This window comes from Sorex araneus, chromosome 11 (genome assembly GCF_027595985.1).
Source record: "Sorex araneus isolate mSorAra2 chromosome 11, mSorAra2.pri, whole genome shotgun sequence".
NCBI lineage: Eukaryota > Metazoa > Chordata > Mammalia > Eulipotyphla > Soricidae > Sorex > Sorex araneus.
In genome coordinates, this window is record NC_073312.1 from 31,782,368 (window position 1) to 31,803,912 (window position 21,545).

General features: G+C 39.1%; 1 protein-coding gene across 4 annotated transcripts in view; it reads right to left on the minus strand.

Moving 5' to 3' along the window:
• Positions 1–8,313: 8,313 nt before the first annotated feature.
• The window catches only part of LOC101547469 (cytochrome P450 2C18-like), a 34,485-nt gene continuing 21,253 nt past the window's right edge, over positions 8,314–21,545 (minus strand). For all 4 annotated transcript variants that reach the window (XM_004621860.2, XM_004621858.2, XM_004621859.2 and 1 more), the window contains 2 exons: positions 10,009–10,150; positions 8,314–8,495 (listed from right to left, as the gene is read on the minus strand). In XM_004621860.2, the coding sequence (XP_004621917.2) occupies positions 8,314–8,495; positions 10,009–10,150 (324 nt within the window). The remainder of the gene's footprint in view (positions 8,496–10,008; positions 10,151–21,545) is intronic.

Here is a 21,545-nt window from a genome sequence, read left to right on the forward strand (position 1 = left end):
GGGGAACATCATGACAGAATCCAACCATAGAAATTCAAAAGATCGTCAGAGACTACTTCGAAAGCCTGTATGCCACAAAACAAGAGAACCTAAAAGAAACGGATGAATTCCTTGATTCCTACAATCTCCCAAGACTGAACAAAGAAGACTTGGAATACCTGACTAGACCCATTAATATTAAGGAAATTAAAACTGTAATCAAAAATCTTCCCAAAAACAAAAGCCCAGGTCCAGATGGATTCACTGGCGAATTCTTCCAAACACTTAAAGAGGACCATTTTCCAGTTCTTTTTAAGCTTTTCCAGTAAATTCAAAAAGCAGGAACTCTCCAAAACAGTTTTATTAGGCACACATCTCCCTAATACCAAGAGCAAACAAAGATACCACTGAGAAAGAAAATTATAGACCAATATCCCTGATGAACACCCTAAATGTATGATCATCTAATCTTTGATAAGGGAGAAAGAGATGTGAAGTGGAGCAAGGAAAGCCTCTTTAACAAATGGTGCTGGCACAACTGGACAACCACATGCAAAAGAATGGGCTTAGACCTTGACCTGACACCATGCACAAATGTCAGATCAAAATGGATTAAAGACCTCAACATCAGACCACAAACCATAAGGTACATTGAAGACAAGGTCAGCAAAACCCTCTACGATATTGAAGATAAAGGTATCTTCAAAGATGACATGAAACTGGCCAACCAAATGGAAACAGAGATAAACAAATGAGACTACATTAAACTAAAAAGCTTCTGCACTGCAAAAGATACAGTCACCAGAATACAAAGACAATCTACAGAATGGGAAAGGATATTCACCCAATACCCATCTGATAAGGGGTTGATATCAAGGGTATATAAAGCACTGGTTGAACTTTACAAGAAGAAAACATCCAACCCCAACAGAAAATGTGGCAAAGAAATGTACAGAAACTTTCCCAAGGAAGAGATACAAATGGCCAAAAGGCACATGAAAAAGTGCTCTACATCACTAATCATCAGAGAGATGCAGATCAAAACAACCATGAGATACCACCTCACACCACAGAGACTGGCACATATCCAAAAGAACAAAAGCAACCGCTGTTGGAGAGGATGTGGGGAGAAAGGGACCCTTCTACACTGCTGGTGAGAATGCTGACTGGTTCAACCCTTTAGGAAAACAAAATGGACGATTCTCAAAAAATTAGAAATTGAGCTCCCATTTGACCCAGCAATACCACTGCCGGGAATATATCCCAGAGAAGCAAAAGAGTATAGTCTAAATGACATCAGCACTTATATGTTCATTGCAGCACTATTTACAATAGCCAGAATCTGGAAAAAACCCGAATGCCCTAGAACAGATGACTGGTTGAAGAAACTTTGGTACATCTATACAATGGAATACTATGCATCTGTTAGGAAAAAATGAGTTCATGAGCTTTGCATATAAGCGGATCAACATGGAAAGTATCATGCTAAATGAACTGAGTCAGAAAGAGAGAGACAGACAGAAAGATTGCACTCATCTGTGAAATATAGAATAACAAGGTAGGAGACAAACACCCAAGAATAGTAGAAATAAGTACCAGGAAGTTGACTCCATGTCTTGGAAGCTGGCCTCCCATTCTGGGGAGAGGGCAACTCAGATAGCAAAGGGAACACCAAGTAAAATGTGGTTGGAGGTCATGCGGGGGGAGGGTGATGTGTGCTGAATGTAGACTAGAGACTGAACACAATGGCCACTCAACACCTTTATTGCAAACCACAACACCTAATTAGAGAGAGAGAACAAAAGGGAATACACTGCCACAGTGGCAGGGTGGGGTTGGGGGAGATAGGATTGGGGGGGTTGGAGGGATGCTGGTTTATTTGTGGTGGAGAATGGGCACTGGAGAAGGGATGGGTTCTCGAACTGTGTATGAGGGAAACATGAGCACGAAAATGTATAAATCTGTACTGTACCCTCACAGTGACTCACTAATTAAAAAATAAATAAATTTTTAAAATTAGGCAGAATAAAGAGGTTTTTAAAAAATGTATATATATATATGTATATATATATATGTATATATATATACATATATATATATGCACCGAATGAGGGGCCAGCATAGTCCTTAAAACAACTACTCAAAGACTGGTAGAAAGACATAGAGAGCAACACAACACTAGTGGGGGATTCAACACTGCTTTATCACCTCTTGATAGATCAGCCAGACTCAAGCTTAACAAGGACATACTTCATCTGAGGAAAGAAATGGATAAAAGGGACTTGGGAGATATATACAGAATACTTCATCCTCAAAAAGCTGCATACACATTCTTCTCAAGCATGGAACATTCTCCAAGATAGACCACATGCTGAGCCACAAAAGATACCTCCATAAAATTAAGAAGATAGTGATTGTATCAACGATCTTCTCAGACCACGATGCACTGAAATTAGAAATAAATCACACACACAAACAGAAACAAAAACAAATACCTGGAAATTTAACAGCTCACTATTGGACAGCAAGTGGCTTAGAAAGGAAATCAAAGAGGAAATCAAAAGATTCCTGGAAAATGAGGACAGGAGTTACCAAAACTTATGGAACACAGCAAAATTTTGTTAAGAGGAAAGTTTATAACTCTACAAGCATTCCTCAGGAAGGAGGAGCGAGTCAACATAAGTAACCTATCCTCACAGCTTAAGAGCTTGGAGAAGGACCAACAAAAGGAGCCCAATCCGAACAGGAGGAAGGAAATAATAAAACTCAGAGCAGAAATTAATGAAATGGAAACCAAAAAAAAAAAAAACAGTCCAAAAGATCAATAAAACCAAGAGCTGGTTCTTGAGAAAATAAACAAGATTGATAAACCTCTAGCAAGACTCACAACAAAAGGGAGAGAGAAAACACTGATAAATCGAATCTGAAATGAAAAGGGGGATATTAGAACAGAAACTACAGAAAATCAAAGGATCCTCAGAGATTACTTTAGAATCTTTATGCGAAACACAAAAACCTCAAGGAAATGGATAAATTCCTAGATTCCAATAGCCTCCAAAGGCTGAACCAAGAAGACCTGGAATACCTAAACAGACCTATCATCATCAAGGAAATTGAAACCATAATGAAAAATCTCCCCAACCACAAAAGTCCTGGCCCAGATGCATTCACTGGCGAATTCTTCCAAGCTTAAAGAGGACTTACTCCCAATCCTCTTTAAGCTTTTCCAGGAAGTTGAAGTATCAAAAACACTTCCAAACAGTTTCTATGAAGCAAATATCACCCTGATACCAAAAGCAGACAGAGATACCACAAAGAAAGAGAATTACAGACCAATGTCCCTGATGAAAACAGACGCAAAGATCCTCAACAAAATACTAGCAAATAGAATCCAACATCTCATCAAAAAGATCATACACCATGACCAAGTAGGATTCATCCCAGGGATGCAGAATGGTTTAGCATTAGCAAATCAATCAACATAATTCATCATATGAATAAAAGAAATAATAAAAAACACATGATCATATCAATAGATGCAGAGAAAGCATTTGACAAGATTCAGCACCCATTTATGATGAAAATCTCAGCACAATGGGCATTGAAGGAACTTCCCTCAATAAAGTCAAAGCCATCTACCACAAACCTACAGCAAGTGTCATTCTCAATGGGGAAAAACCAAAAGCCTTCCCTCTATGATATGGCACAAGACAAGGTTGCCCGCTTTTGCCATTCCTATTCAGTATAGTACTGGAAGTCTGGCCATCACAGTTAGACAAGAAAAAGATATCAAGGACATACAAACAGGAAAGGAAGAGGTCACTTTATTACTATTTGCAGATGATATGATACTATACTTAGAAAACCCTAAAGACTCTACAAAAAAGCTCCTAGAAACAATAGGTCGATATAGTAAAGTGGTAGGCTATAAAATCAACACCCAAAAGGCCAGGGCTTTCTTATATAAAAATAATGAAGGAAAAGAAAGTGATAGTAAAAACACAATCCCATTCACAATAGTACCTCAGAAAATCAAGTACCTTGGAATCAGCTTAAACACAGAGGTGAAGGATCTATACAAGGAAATTTACAAAACACGTCTTCAAGAAATAATATTAGGACACTAGAAGTGGAGACATATCCCCTGTTGATGGATAGGGAGAATTAAAATGATCAAAATGGCAATACTGCCCAAAGCACTATACAAATTTAGTGCTGTCCCTGTCAGGATACCCATTACATTTTTCAAAGAAATAGCCAAAACACTCCTGCAACTCATATAGACTAATAAGCCCTCACGAATAACTAAAGCAATTCTTGGGAAAAAGAAGATGGGTGGCATCACCTTCCCCAACTTCAAACTCTACTACAAAGCAATAGTAATTGAAACAGCATGATATTGGGCTAGAAACAGACCTGCAGACCGATGGAACAGAGTTCAATATCCTGTCACAGACCCCCAAATATGTGGCCACTTAATCTTTGATAAGGAGCAAGAAATTTGAAGTGGAACAAGGAGGGGCTCTTCAAAAGTGGCACTCTTGGGAAGGACGAGTAAAGAGAGGCTGCTAAAATCTCAGGGCAGCGCTGGAGTAAATTGATTAACAACGGGATGACAGTGATACGGTGTATATGGTAACTTTTCCTGGGGGCCTTAAAAAGAGAAACTTATCCAGGCCTTCTTTGACTGGTAATATTACTATTTGACTCTGTCTTCACATGGTGGTCTGTCCTGTATGTCTGTGTCTGCGTCTCTTCCCCTCTTTGAAGAAATCTTACATGATTCAGGTCTACCCTAATGTAGTATGATCTCAATTTGGTAACATTTAATTTTAATTCCAAATAAGTGCACATTTATAGGCCCCAGCATGAAAACTTGAATTTATGTTTTGAGGAACATAACTATCTACAAACACTAATCCAATGCTCATAAATTAGTAAAGATATTTCAGAAATATACCTTAGCATTACTTTATTCTACTCATTTCATAAGAAAGTCACCTGGAGAATGAACAGAAATATGAATTAAAACTGCACATAAACTATAATTTATATAATTATCAAAAGAATTGTATGAAAAAGAATATGAGGATCAAAGGGGAAATATTAAATATTTTGATAACCTGATATAATGGAATGTTAACAATCACTAGAAATAATATTTGTAATTCTTTAATGTTCAAAATCACAGGTTATGTAAGAATTACTAAAGAGTAGCAATTAGATAATATTTTTTTCTATAAAATTAGACACAAAGCAAAGACAATAAATAAGCAACATCTGTAGCAAAGCACAGCTGACAAGAGAATGGAGAAAGGAACATTCTTCTATATTGCTGATAAAATGTAAGTGCTCTAAGGACTCTTGGAAGGTCATCTTCAAATGCAAAGACGTCATTATATGGTAAATATCTTAGAAATACAGATGACCGGGTCCCTCTTGTGCCCTCCCGCCCGCCCTGATGGGACCCTGAGATGATGCCCACGAACTGCCCCCGGCTACTTATTAAATTCCTTAACGGTCATGATCCAGAGACACACAAATGAATCTCAGAACCAAGCAGCTCAATGCAGTGATCTCTCCAGAACCTAACTATTAAAATTTTAGAATTCCAGGAGTGCATGGCGACTCTTGCGGCTGCGCAACATCATATGCTATTCATAAGTAATACAAAACAAATTGTCTAGCATTGCCTTTTTGGCAGAGTTGAATGAGGCGGGAAAATTCCAAGTAATAATGGTGAGACTGGTGTTTAAATATTGAATGTAATCAAAGTAGAGAGAAAGTATTGTGGAAATTGCCACGCAGGCAGGAGAAGGTTTGGGATGGGCAGGTACACTGGGGATTTTGGTGCTGGAAAATGTGCATGGGTGAAGGGATTGAGTGCCCAACTTATATTTTTTGTTGATTTGTTTGTTTTTGCCACACCCATCAGTAATTAGGGTTGACTCCTGGCTTTGCCCAGGCGTCTCTCTCTGTGGGACTCAGGGGACCACATGGGATGACAGAAACTGAACCCAGATTTGCCACATGCTTGGCAAATACACTACTAATTGTAGTATCACTACAGTCCCTGAATTCTATTTTGGGGTGTGTGTGTGTGTGTGTTTGTGTGTGTGAGTGTGTAGAGGTATTGCCTAATCCAAATTTGAAAGTAGGAAAAATAAAGATGCACACACTTACTAAAGACCTATATTTTGAAGGTAGTATACTTACAACAACTTTCCATGACAGCTTTAAACAAAGTCACCTCATCCTTGTTGAAGTTACAAGTCATAATTTACTCATTGTTTTAAGAAATGTGAGGAACTCAAACAGGGAGAAACTGTGTTGCTTACAGAGATTGATGTAAACAAGGGTCAGAGATTCTGCTCTGTGGGAGTACACCTATCCTAAATAAAGGAAGTCCTAGATTTGACCCCATGCTTCAAAATATACAAACAGAGAGAATAGCCGAATTGTATTATTTTAAAACTTTAGCTACTCTATTCCTTATCTATGTGCTCGGATTTTTCTCATACTTTGTCTTCTTGAAGTTCTCTTCCACTGAGTTCTCACTTCACTGAGCAAGGGTACAAGAGTTTGACCGAATTGCTTTGAAGTCTTAATCAGGGAATTTAGAAAGCTCTTATATGCTAGCAAACTTCCCAGATTTTTTATCTCTGTCCTTCTGGCAGGTGAGTCTCTCAAATGTTTCATTATGTCTGGTGCTATATAAGGTTTGCAAGGAAGACCTGTGTTCAAGAAGTCCTTGGTACTAATTGGGAATTCATCACAATAAATTCCAGACAGTGATTCTGTAATTTTCTGGACTTGGATGACTGCTGATAATGTCATAAGTTTCTTGTAGCTGCTATTGAGACCTGGATTGAGACCAAGGCTAGTGCCTGGTAATTGGAGTAGCATTGAAATTCAGTGGGCCTGAGAAGTCATTGAGGATCTGTGGTCTTGAATGTCCAGTAGCAGCTGAAATTCTCAGAAGTCCTACATCTACTATGAGATTTGAGTTTTCCAAACCTGGCAGCAACTGTAGTAGCAAGGTCATTAGTAGAATCTTGTGACTGAGATTGCAAATGTTTGTCAAGACTTATAGTACCATATTTTTGTGGAACTTGCCTCTACCAAATTTCCAAATAATGGGTTCCTAGCTTCTGTTCAGAAAATCAGCCAGTGAGTCCAGGGATGGGTCCAAGAGTTTGACCTAGTAAATGCCTGAAAACACCTGCCTATCATGTTTGAATAATCCTGCGAGCTAGCCTGGGTTTGAAATGACCAGTACCCAGGTACTCCTTTTATTCCCCTTTTAATTGAATCATTCTGAAATACATAGTTACAAAACTTTCACAATCAGGTTTCAGTCATATAATTTTCTAACAACTATCCTTCTACCAGTGTATATTTTCCAGCACTCCTATCTCCAGTATCCCTCCCTTCACCACCACCCCAGAGTGCCTCTATGGCTAACACATTTCTTCTTTCTCTCTCTACTTTTGGGCATTATGGTTTTCAATACAGATACTGAGAGGCCATCATGTTTGGTCCTTTACCCACTTTCAGCACACATCTCCCATTCAGAGTGAACCCTTCCAACCAACCATTGTTAAAGTGGTCCCTTCTTTATCACAACTGTCCTCTTCCCCAACACTTGAGACAGACTTCCAATCATGGACCAATCCTCCTGGCCCTTGTTTCTACTATCCTTGGACAAGATACTACTTATCTCAAGTTTCAGGTAGTCTGAATAATGACAAGGGTAAACAGTCACAAGAGACTGTGTTGGCTCCCTACCAAGTTCAGGCTCCCTGGAATATGACTTGGATACAAATTTCCCAGAAACCCTAATAAGAAAAGACTAAGAGTTAAAACTTTGTGCAGTAATTTATAATAGACTATGAGTGCCCAGACTCTCCAGAGGACGAAGATGAAAAGGCCTAAATGACAACCAGGAATTCAATATCTAATGTTGACACATGGTGATGCTATTTTATTTAATATTTAATATTTTGCTTCTGGGGTCACACCAGGCAATGCACAAAGGTTACTCCTGGCTCTGTACACGGGAATTACTCCTGGTGGTGTTCAAGGAAACACATGGAATGCTGGGAATCTAACCAGGATGCATGCAAGGCAAATACCCTACACATTGTACTATAATTCCAAGCCCCGGAAATTCTCTTTTAATGTGTATTGGTTGTTCCTAGGTTTTTGATGAAGATGGGAGAAGTAAACAGAGCAATTTCAGGAAATAGATAAAAATTAAAGGAGGTAAACCCAGCCCCAGGTGAGCAGAAGTTATGGATAACATCACAGTGGAAATCAAATTGTCTGTACAATTCACACAGGAATGAAGCAGAGTTTGTAGTTAGGGGGTACACGAGCAACTCCACTGGCAGTTGCGGTAGTGTCAATGTCCTTGGGATCAATTTCAGATTTCAAGGTAAAATTCTGTAAAATGGTGGTGAGAAACAAAAACAGCTCCATACGACCCAGACTCTCTCCAGTACATGCTCGTTTTCCTGAAATTAACAAACACAGAATGCAAAAATTTCTTGAATATTTTTTCTCTTGTGAGAAGGAGAATATGCAATACGCATATGATGAATGGTTGCATTAGAGACAGAAGGTTTGAATAACCAGATGGACAAAAGGTAGACACCTATGCTATCCATATACCTAAATACATATTTATCTTTAAGTAAATATTCACTGAGGATCAACATTATGCCAAAGACTTCATTAAATAATCCTACAATTGATATTTTGACATTTAAAACTTTGATCAGTGTTCCTCCAGAAATGCACATGCATTAGTAGTAATTTATGTTCTTATTCTTTTATTCCATTACTTTGTCACCATTCTTCATAACCTCGCATTACTGGTATTACTTCCATTATAAAAATTCAGCAAACCAAGAAATTTAGATATTTTAGTACACTGTTATTTTTAGTATGCCCTTCATTCATATTTTAAATACCTAGATCAAATTGTGTTTCTAAGCTTTTAAAAAGCTGGATGAAATACCTAAGGTTCTAGTGATCTGGATCAAAAATTATTATCATAAATAGGAAATTGCATGGATACTAAGATTGATGTTTTTACTGAAAGACAGCAATTCTATCAACCCTGTGTGAGCACTCAAGTGTCCAAGGATAGATGACTAGATAAAGAAACTATGGTATATATATATATATATATATATATATACACAATGAAATATTACTCCGCCATAAAAAGGATAAAGAAAATTTGCTGCTGCTACATGAAGAGTATCACGTTAAGTGAAGTCAGAGAGAGAGACAGACACACACTGATCTCTCTCATACTCAGGATATATAAAACCTTAATGGTGGGACAACAAATGCCTAAAGACAGTGGAAACAAAGGACATGAGAACTGGGCTTCAGTAGGAAATATGCCACTTGAGAATGCTAGGGGATAGGACAGGGAGGGGCAAAATATCTAGGGTGGAGGGGAATGTTCAAGCAGGAGGAGGAGATGGTGCAGAAAGGTGTTAAAGTGTATGTATGAAACTCTGTAAATCACAGTGCAAAAACTGACAGAATTTTTTAAAAGCACCTCTCTTAGGAGCAGACTGGTAGGTGGGAGGCAAATGGGGCTCGGGGTGGGGAGCAATGAGAGAGGGAAGTGGACACTGGTGAAGGAATCCATGTTGAAACATTCTAGGCCTGAAACAATCAAAATAACTTTTGTTTGTTCGTTTTTTTGTTTCTTTTGGAGCTACACCTGGCAATACTTAGGAGTTAATCCTGGTTCTGCACTCAGCAATCATCCCTGGCAGTAGTCAGGGGACATGGCTATGTGGAATGCTGAGAATAGAATCCTGGTTGGTCGTGTGCAAGGAAAACACTCTCTTCGCTGTACTATTGCTTCAAGCCCCCACAATCATGAATACTTTTATAACTTCACAGTGACTATATCTCGATAAAAAGAATGGGTACTACCCCAGTTTTTACTATTCCCAAAATGTTCCCTGTCCTCTAAATACAAAGGAATTAAGCATTTGTTACCTGCAGAGAAAGCCATGAAATGGTCACTTTTCTTAAACTTGCCATTCTTATCCAGAAAGTGACCAGGGTCAAACACCTTTGGGTTGGGAAATTCTTTGTCATCATGCAGGATTGACGTCAGTGATGTTAATATCATTGTGCCCTGAAATAAATATCAACTGAGTTAGGAAGAAGGTGTGAAGCTGGAATAAATACTCAAAATAATTCAATCCAATCATTTAGATTTTTTAAAAAGCCTGATTCCAAGAAATGTCAGTGTGTCTTGAGTCAGATAAAATGAAAAATACAGAACGATAAGCATAAAACTAGTGGTGGTGATGTTAATAACGAGGCCTTCAATAGCATTTAAATAATGAATACATGGGATCTAGGATACAGACCTCTGAATCCATTCTGCTTATTTGGACACTGATATCTTACACTATCAGATGCATTATCTTATTTCTATTTTCACTAATTTCTAATTTGGGTCAAAATTAAAATGGAAATATGTATGAAACTTGAGTTTAGTAGTATCTGCATATAAGAATTTTATAAATAAAAATGTAATCTAATAAATAAAACTCTTTGTATTAATTAAATTGCATAGTAACAAGTACTAGTATTTAGCATTGCCACATATTTTGCTTTTCTTAACTGAAAAACAAGTGATGAGCATTTTAAGAATGTTGATTCTTCTGCCAGTGAACTAGACAATATTTTCACTTTCTTATTCCTTCTTTTATTTGTTTTAGAAGTGATTTATAGTTTTCACTAACAAGGTATTTCTCTTCCTTTGTAAAATAAATTCATAGATATTTAACTATTTTGAGATGATAATAAAAATGAACTCTTCTTATTTTTCTCTCTCACTTCTATGTCCTTGTTAACACCTCAGAATGCGATCATTTTGTGCTCGTGATTTTGTAGCTTGTTACTTTATGGATTACTGGTCCTAGGAGATTTTTAGTGGCATGTTTGGGTTTTCTTTGTATAATGTTATGTCCTCTTTACATGGTGATCATATAGCTTCTCTATTAATCTGAATTCCTTTGTTTTATTTTTTTCTAATTGCTGCATCTAGGATTTCTCATATAATACTTGTCTTGTGCCTAAACTCAGGGGAAAGCTTTTCAATTTTTCTTCTAAGGATAATGACATCTGTGAGTTTATTGTCTAAGGCTTTTACAGTACAGAGATAAGTTCCTTCTACCCCAATTCTGATGAGAGTCTCTAGCAGGATGATTGGATTTTGTTAAATGTTTCTTCTGAATCCAAAAATATGATCCTGTGGTTCTTGTTCTCTTAACTGCTGTGTGAAACACATCAATTATGTATGTTAAAACAAACTTGCTGTGAATTACATAATTATGTAAGTTACGACAAACTTGCCTACCTGGGATAAATGCTATCTCACTTGATCATCATGTATGATGTTTTCAATGCAGTATAAATATTATAAAAATGACCATTTTACCTAACGTACCTTATAGATGCTACATGATACTCATAAAAATTTCTATGGAATTTTATGTACATCTTTCACTCATATCACTTGTAGTCCCATTGATCTTTGATTTGCTCAAGTGGGCTCCAGTAACATCATCATTTGTCCCTGTCATGAGCTAGTGTAGCCCAATGATACCTGCTCACTCCAGAAACAGAAAGAGCCTCAAATCGTTCATTCAGAGATTTGACTAAGAAATCTGACCATCCAGTTGGAGGGTGGCCACAAGGTCTTCTGATGTCCCGTGGAATCCAGTCTGTAACAGCTCTAGTCCAACGGTTGTCTCTGAATCACATGACATGACCGGCCCATCTGATTTTTGATGCCTTGGCAAACGAGACAGCATCCCTGATTTTTAACGGTCGAAGGAGGTCAGAACTCCGGATTCCTTCTCTCACTTGAGTGAGACATGATATTCCCAGCATAGCTCTTTTGATTCCTCTTTGGGATACCCTAATAGCATTCTCATCCTGCTTGCGTAGGGCCCAGGTCTCTGAGGCATATGTTAGTGCAGGAAGAAAGGTGGAATCGAAAAGATGTGCCCAGAGTCGGAGGTTCTTTGTTCTCTTAACCACCTCTTCGACCCTCTTGAATGCATTCCACACTGCTATCTTACTCCTGCGCAGTTCTGGCACCAAGTCATTCCTCATGATGATTTCTCGACCCAAATACATATAGCCGCTGCTTTGGGATATGTTCGTTCCATTGAGAGCAAATGGAGCTTCAGGGATCAGTTCATTTTTCATGAACATCGTCTTGTTGAGATTCAGCTGCAATCCGACCTTTCCACACTCTAGGTCGAAGTCTGCCAGCATTTGTGCAGCTTGGCTAATGTTTGGCGTTATGAGAACGATGTCATCAGCGAAGCGGAAGTGGTATAATTGCTAACCGTCTATCTTCACTCCCATTCCTTCCCATTCCAGTCATCACATGATGTTCTCAAGGGAGGCACTGAAGAGTTTTGGTGAAATGGTATCACCTTGCCACACTCCTCTCTTTACATCAATGATCACTTCCTTGTAGAATGGTGAGATCCTGGTGGTGAATCCACAATACAGCTCATGGAGGATTTTGACATACTGAGTTTGAACGCCCTGTTTGGCTAGGGCTTCGATGACCACCTCAGTTTCAACAGAATCGAAGTCCTTCTTTAAGTCGATGAACATTAGACAGAGCAGCATCTTGAACTCTCCCGAAACTTCAATGAGTTTGGTCACTGTGTGGATATGGTCTGTTGTGCTAAATCCTCTTAGGAACCCGGCTTGTTCACATGGTTGTCCTTCATCTAGTGTTCTGCCTATTCTATTCAGGATGACACGAGTGAACAACCTGTAGACGACAGACAACAGGCAGATTGGGCGATATTTACCGATGTTGTGGATATCTCCCTTCTTGTACAACAGAACAGCTCTACTGGTTTTCACTGAGATGAAACCTTGCATTCAGACAGGTAGCATGTGAAGAGTCGAGCCAGTGTATTGATGAGTACTGGTGGCAGATTCTTCAGGTGTTCAGGTCTGACCTTGTCCGGACCAGGTGCTGTTCGCATCTTTACCAGCGAAATGGCGTGTCAGATTTCAGAAGGGAGAACGTTGGGAACGACATATCCATCCTGCGGAATTTGGTATGTGGGCAGGTGGACATGGCTCTCAAAGAGATCTGAGAAGAAGTCATGAATAATTTTCTCCATTGCCTTTCTGGAAGATGTGATAGATCCATTGGGACATCGGGGGGCAGTCATCTTGGTCTTGTAGTTGGCGAAGGACAGGCAAGCATTGCGAATGCTTTTCCCGGCTTCTGCTGCACTGGCCGACACTGCTGCTCTTTTCTCTTTGAGGTCTTCCTATATCACATCTCTGCACAGCTTTGTGAGCTCGGACGTTAGCTTGTGGTTGCCTAAGGCTTGAGCCAAACCACGTTGACAAATGAGCTCAAGAGTTCAGGCAGAATACATAATTTAGTATGTACATCTTTAATTTATATAAATCCTTAATACCCACAAAATGGCCAATATAATCCTAAGAAAAAAGTATTTGGGAAACATTTCATTCTCAGACTTTAATCTTTACTACAAAGTTATAGTCATCAAAACTGCATGGTAATGAAACAAATAGTCTAGATAAGCTGACTTTAGAGGGGGCAAGGTCAGCCTGGGACCACCCAAGCAGAGGCCTTGGCAGCTTCTCGCTCCCACAATCCAAAATCACTGCCATGCCCCCACCAGACCCCACCATCTCAGGACAGATCTTTTTGAGATACTAACCTGCTGAAAATTTGAGTATGTGGATTTTTCTGACAGAAATCCCCAGGCTCTTTGGGGTTGGAATGGGCTACCTCTTCTCACTTCCCTATACTCCTGGAAGCTGCGGCAATCACCCCCACCAAACAACTCCAGTGCCTCCATGTAAGCTTTTCTTTTGGCCTTGTTTCAGAGAACCATAAATAAATATTGAAGGATATCAAAAGACAGTTAATATTAGGCCTGTATAAGGCTGAACAGGACAAATAGGAAGGACATGGATCAGCCTGGTACTCACCCAAGCAGAAACCCCTCCCTCACACCCATCTGCTTGCTTCCACAATCCAAAATCACTGCCATGTTCCTTGTCAGACTACACCATCTTGGGATGGACCTCCTAAAGATAGAATCTGCTGAAAATTTGAGTAAGCAGGTTTTGAGACTGAAATCTACAGACCGTCAGGGGTCAGGATGAACTACCTTTCTCCACTTCCCCGATACATTGGAAGCTGCAGAAGTCACATCCACACCCCAAAACTGCCACCCAGTTGAAAAAGCTACTCCAGACTTACCTTCCCAATAAAATTAGTAAGTGCCCTGAACAAACACGATGACTTCCTCTTAGTACCTGTATTGCAAATCATAATTCAAAGAGGAGAGAAATGCAGATGGGCAATGGTGTTGGAAGGTGGGGGGATGGAAAAAGGGTCATTGGTGGTGGGAAATGTAACACTGGTGGAGTAATGGGTTTGGTATCATTGTATGAATGAAATACAATCATGAATAGCTTTGTAATGGTCTCATAAATATTCGATAAAATTTTTAAAATCCACATGTACATCTATGTTTATCAAAGCATTATTCACAACAACCAAGATTTAGAAACAATCCAAATGCCCAACAACAATTAAATGATAAATAACTTGTGATGTATACACAACGTACTCCTACTCAGGTATGAAATAAAGTCAAATTTTATAGTTCACTGGATAAAATTAGACAAAGTCATACTGAGTTATGTGAACTAGAAGAAAAATATACAAGGATCAATTGACTCCTCTCATTTTAGAATCTAAAGAATATTCAAGTGATTATAAAATCCACTGAGAAAACAACTACAAGTTATGATCAAGAGAACTATGACCTGAGTGTGCTGGTCAGAGGGGAACCAAGAGATAATGGCGAAGGGATCCTGACACTTTGATAGTGGTCATGTTGTAGCAGTAATGCAAGTAGAAAACAATAATATTTTATACTATTGTAAAAAATACTTGGGCTGTAGGGCCAAAGACGTGAGAGGCCCTGGGATTGACACACGGCATAATGAACAAACTAAAATACATCAAATATAAAGACTCTTTACTATAAAAGAAACTCACTAAAGCAAAGGACATCTAGTGGAATGGGTAAATTATTTATATAGTATAATATAGCATAGGGCAAGTATTGAAGATATTTAAGGAATACACAAAACTGCAATAAAATTAACAGATGACCCCATGAGAAATGGGAAGGGGAGGTAGAAAGTGAAGAGATAAAGATGTCCTTCAGGCACATGGGGAAAATTATTATTATCAGTGATTATAAAGTAAAGCTGTCAATGAGTTAACACCTCATATATTGAGAGCAATATATTTTAAAATGACCAGAAAGAAAGAGAGTCAGCAGGGAAGTTGTGAAACATGAATCTTGGTTCAGTGTTGGCAGAAACGTAAACTGGTTCACCTACTATGGAACACCGTATGAAGACCTCAAAAATATTAACAATAGAACACCAAACAATACATGAATTGTATTTCAAGTACCTATTCCAAGAACACAAAATCACTTATTTGAAAAGATATATGCACACTCTATGTTCATTGAAGCTCAACTTACAATAACCAAGATCTGGAAACAACGTAAGTGCTCAATGACAGATGAGTGAACCAAGGTGTGGAACACCTACACAATGGAACACTACTCAGCCATGAGAGAAGGTCAACTGTTGCCTCTTAGTCTAACCTGAACTGGAGGATGTCATGCTAAATGAAATCAGTCAGAAAGTGAAAGACAAAGACTGGGTGACCTCCTTCACATGTGGTAAAGTAAGAAGGTAAGGGAATAGACTATTTAGAATGAAAATATTCCCTAGGCATCCATGTCTACCTCCCACAACTGCCTGCCATACTGACTTACCCACAGGTTCTGTTCTACTAATTCATGACTAAATCTTCAAGGAGATGAAAGCCAAACAGCTAAAATGTATGGACATTCTAGGGTACCCTTGGAAAGCAGAAGGGTCGTGTACCCTGCTGAAGCCCCAACAGCTGTACCCACACTCCACCGATGGAGCCACACCAAGGGTTAACTCCACCACTTCAATAATATTCTCTCCAGAGACACCAAAATATTTCAGGCACACTGGTACCAAGGCTTACAAATCTGGGGTCTTCTCAGAGTGGGGGTAGGAAGCCTCCTCCAAGGCCCCATATTTCAGGAGGCCCAGGCAACCACAATCACGTCCTCAAGCTACCACCATGTCAACTTATTGGCTCAGACCTTACATTCTGAAGGCTCTGGTATGTGACTGCACAACAATTCCTAATTTCTCAAGACGCTGAAATTCCAGCAGGAGGACACCCAATTGGATGCTTAGGTAACATAGAAGCCAGTGAAACTCAACAAAATAATAATACAGAAGGCTCAGCTAGCAACAAAGAGCTTAGTAAATTCTAAGATATGGACTTAGCAACTCATTAATGAGATATAACAATTTTCACAAAAATAAATTTTTATACTTATCAATTTTAATATTGGAGCTTTGCTATCTAATAAATTTTAGCTCTAGAATGAATTATATCCACAGTTGTGGCTCTTTTCTACATTAAAATAGATAATTTTTAAAAAAATTTTATAATTTGCCATAGAAATTAAATTGCCTTGTGGAGGAAAATGGGCCAAAATTATCACTGAACTGTGGTGTTGTGTACTGTCACTATGCTACTAAGCAAAGTGTATACCTTATGAGTGTGTAAACATTTACGTGTTTTTAAACCAATGTTACCTCAAAAATGTTAAAACAAATATGGAATAAATTTCCTCAAAGATTAATCCTAACTAAATGCACAGAAAATATAAAATTAGATAAAACACTGTATCACTATCATCCCGTTGTTCATCGAGTTACTTGAGCAGGTACCAGTAATGTCTCTATTCCTCCCAGCCCTGAGATTTTAGCAGCCTCTCCATAATCATCTTCCTCAATGATTGGAGGCTCTTTCAGGGTCAAGGGAATGAGACCTAACATTACTGTTTTTGCATATCAAATACACCATGGGTAGCTTGCCAGGCTCTGCTGTGCGGTCAAGTTACTCTTGGTAGTTTGCTGGGCTCTCTGAGAGCTATGTACATATCTTTTACTGTATTTGGGTTATGAATACACCATGGAGAGCTGGCCAGGCTCTCCCGTGTGGGCAATAGACTCCTGGTAGCTTGTCAGGTTCTCCAAGAGGCAGAACAAGGGTATTAGATGTTGCGGCCACGAAACTTACGGGAGATTGGTCTTATAGTCTCTGGATATTGGCCGTTGGTGGGATAACATGGCTCCGGGGTCAGTTTGTGAGTGTGGCTGCCAAGCTACTGGAAAATGAGGAGTTTGGATGGAGAAGACTCAGTCCCAATCCAAACAAGCTTGGAAATCTCAGCCCGGGTTCCGTACACCAAGGTACCTCTCTGGTCCCTTCATGGGTGAGGCTCGTCAGAATGTGTGGAGAGTGTCCTTGAGTGACTATGGTTGGGTTCCGGAGGTCTTCAACTGTCAAGGCTCTGCTCGGGGCGGGGATAAATCATCATATGCAATAATTCACAAGGGATTATTGATTCAAGCAGTTTTTATCCATCAGGCTAAACCTTTTGGGAAATTATTGTCAGTTTCTTGTTTATAACTTACTGAAGTGTCATTCCTAGTTTCATAGTAGTGAAATGTAGAAGCCAAGCCAAACCGGAACAAAATGAACTCTGACCTCTGTCTAGTAACAGACACAAAAGTCAGATCAAAGTGGATTAAAGATCTCAATATCAGACATCAAGCCATAAGGTACATATAGGAAAATGTAGGCAGAATCCTCCATGACATTGAAGCTAAAAACATCTTTAAGTATGAAACACCACTGAGAAAGCAAGTGGAAATCATCAGAGAGAAGAAATGAGCAAAAGTTTTCTCAAAAAAGAAATACAAATGGCCAAAAGGCATATGAAAAACTGCTCCACATCGCTAGTCATCAGGGAGATGCAAATCAAAGCAACAATGAGATATCGCACACCACAGAGACTGGCACACATTCAAAAAAACAAAAGCAACTAGTAATTGCGTGGTTGTGGGGAATGAGGGACGCTCTTTCACTTTGGTGGGAATGCCGACTGGTTCAGCTTTTTTTTTTTAATAATTTTTTTTGCTTTTTGGGTCACACCCAGCGATGCTCAGGGGTTAATCCTGGCTTTGCACTCAGGAATTACTACTGGCAGTGCTTGGGGGACCATATGGGATGCCGGGGATCGAACCCAGGTCGGCCGCGTGCATGGCAAACGCCCTACCCGCTGTGCTGTCGCTCCGGCCCCTGGTTCAGCTTTTTTGAAAACAATATGGACAGTTCCTTCAAAAACTAGAAATTGAGCTTCCATATGACCCCACAACACCACTTTTTGGACTATATCCCGAGGCTGCAAAAGAGCACAGTAGAAATGACATCTGTACTTATATGTTCACTGCAGCACTGTTCACAATAGCCAAAATCTGGAAACAACCCAAGTGCCTGGGAACAGACAATTGGTTAAAGAAACTTTGATACATCTACACAATGGAATACTATGCATTTGTTAGGAGAGATCATTGTCATTGTTTCACTGTCATCCCTTTGCTCATCGACTTGCTTGAGCAGGCACCAGTAACGTTTCCACTCTGAGACTTGTTACTGTTTTTGGCATATCAAATATGCTACGGGTAGCTTGCCAGGCTCTGTTCTCCAGACGAGATACTCTCGGTATCTTGCCGGGCTCTCCGAGAGGGGCAGAGGAATCAAAACTGGGTCAGCCACATGCAAGGCAAACACTTTACCTGCTGTGCTATAGCTCCAGTTCCTTAGGAAAGACGAAGTCATGAAATTTGCTTATAAGTGGATAGATATGGAGAGTTCCATCTATGTAAAATGTGTGAGAAATAGAAGGACAGATATAGAAGGACTGCACTCATTTGTGAAGTATAAAATAACATAACATAAGACCTACCCCCAAGAACAGTAGATAAAAGGGTCAGGAAGATTGCTTCATACTTGGAAGCCTGCCAACAAGTAGGCAGGGAGAGGACAGCAAGAATAAAGAAGGAATCACTAAGAAAATGATGGTTGGTGGAATCGTTCTGGATGGATGATGTGTGTCAAAGTAGATCAAGGACCAAACATGATAACCTCTCAGAATCTGCATTGCAACCCACAATGCCCCAAAGTAGAGAAAGAGTATGAGGATTATTGTATGCCATGGAGGCAATGGGAGGGTAGGAAAGGTGAGGGTATACTGAGGATATGGGTGGTGGGGAATGTGCACTGGTGGATGGATGAGTGTTTGATCATTGGGTGATTGTAACTCAGATATGAAAGCTTGTAACTATATCTCATGGTTAATCAATAAAATTTAAAAAATATTTAAAAAAGAACATTGTATGCCTAAAACTCTACTATTGGCACAATTGTAAATTATAGTGCCTGAATAAAATTTATTTTAAAACTAAAACAAAACAAAACTTAAAAACAAACAGATATCTCCTTAGAAATTACTGGAACAGAATAATCAATACTGGCATAAGTGACATGATCCACTTCCCTAATCACTTTCAGAGGGATATACAAAGAACTAAGTGATTTTTTAGTCAAAGTTGTAACTAAAATCTAATCTCTGAAAAACAATTACACAAAACAAGACTCAGAAATACTTTGCATGTTGGTTTTCTGAGACACCACAAAGTTAAATGAACTGAAAGAAAAACAAGAAATAGAATAACAGAAAACTAAAGGGAAAGATAGACAAATTATATGTTATCCTTTGACAACTTATTGAAAAGAAAAAATGAAACATTAATGTATTGATGATGACTTGAGTATGAATGCTATAATACCACTTGAGACAAAAATAAATTATTACTAAATATATACACTAAGAACTGGAGGGATAGCACGGGACTGAGGACTGAGCAATAGCACAGTGTGTAGGGTGTTTGCCTTGGACATTGCCAACCCGAGTTTGATTCCTCTGTCCCTTTCAGAGAGCCTGGCAAGCTACCGAGAGTATCCTCCCTGCATGGCTGAGCATGGCAAGTTAGATGTGGCATATTCAGTATGCCAAAAATAGTAACAACAGGTCTCAGAATGGAGACGTTACTGGTGTCCCCTTGAGCAAATCAAAAACAAAAAGATGACAATGCAGTGCAGTGCTATATACACTGAAATATTTAAGGTTTGATAGGTGCATACATATGTGTAAATGCATATAAATGTATACACACGAATTTATATATTATACAATGATAAGCATATTTATTTTATTGTTTTTAGTTTTTAAAACTTTTTCATGTAAAGCTGGGAAATTCCATTCCTTAACGTTATGTAAGAGATCTGTGACTATTTTAAAAATTGTTCCCTCATATGTTTTAAGCAAGAAATATAACAAAATTCTACTTAAGCCTTATAAAGTCAAAATAAGGGGCTGGAGCAATAGCACAGCGGGTAGGGCGTTTGCCTTGCACGCGGCCGACCCGGGTTCGATTCCCAGCATCCCATATGGTCCCCTAGCACTGCCAGGGGTAATTCCTGAGTGCACACCCAGGAGTAACCCCTGTGCATCGCCAGGCATGACCCAAAAAGCAAAAAAAAAAGTCAAAATAAGAAGACCCTATATATATATATATATATATATATATGTGTGTGTGTGTGTGTGTGTGTGTGTATTTATACACACACACACTGATGGATATATATATTTCTTTTTGGGTCACACTCAGCATTGCTCAGTGGTTACTCCTGGCTCTGCACTCAGGAATTACTCCTGGCAGTGCTCGGGGGACCATACGGAATGCTGGGAATCAAACCCGGCTAGACCATGTGCAGGGCAAATGCCTTACCTGCTGTGCTATTGCTCCAGGACCAAACATTTGAATATTTTAAAGAAATAAAAAGAAGCATAACTATTATACCACCGTGTAATTAAAAATTTCTATAAACATTTGCCTTAATTTAAACCCATTGTAAACGATGACTGGTTAAAGAAACTCTGGTATATCTATACAATGGAATACTATGCAGCTGTTAGAAAAAAATGAAGTCATGAACTTTGCGTTTAAGTGGATCAACATGGAAAGTATCATGCTAAGTTACATGAGTCAGAAAGAAAGAGATAGACATAGAAAGATTGTACTCATCTGTGGAATATAAAATAACAGAGTAGGAGACTAATATCCAAGAATAGTAGAAATAAGTAGTAGGAGGTTGGCTCCTTGCCTTGGAAGCTGGTCTCACATACTGGGGAAAAAGGCAGCTCAGATAGAGAAGGGAACACCAAGTAAAATGTGGTTGGAGATCCTGCGCGGGAAGGGAGATGCATGCTGAAAGTAGACTAGAATCTGAACACAATGGTCACTCAATACCCCTATTGCAAACCACAACACCCAGTTGGAGAGATATCAAAAGGGAATACCCTACCACAGAGTCAGAGTGAGGTGGGGGTAGATGGGATTGGGGGAGTGGGAGGGATACTGGGTTTATTGGTGGTGGAGAATGGGCACTG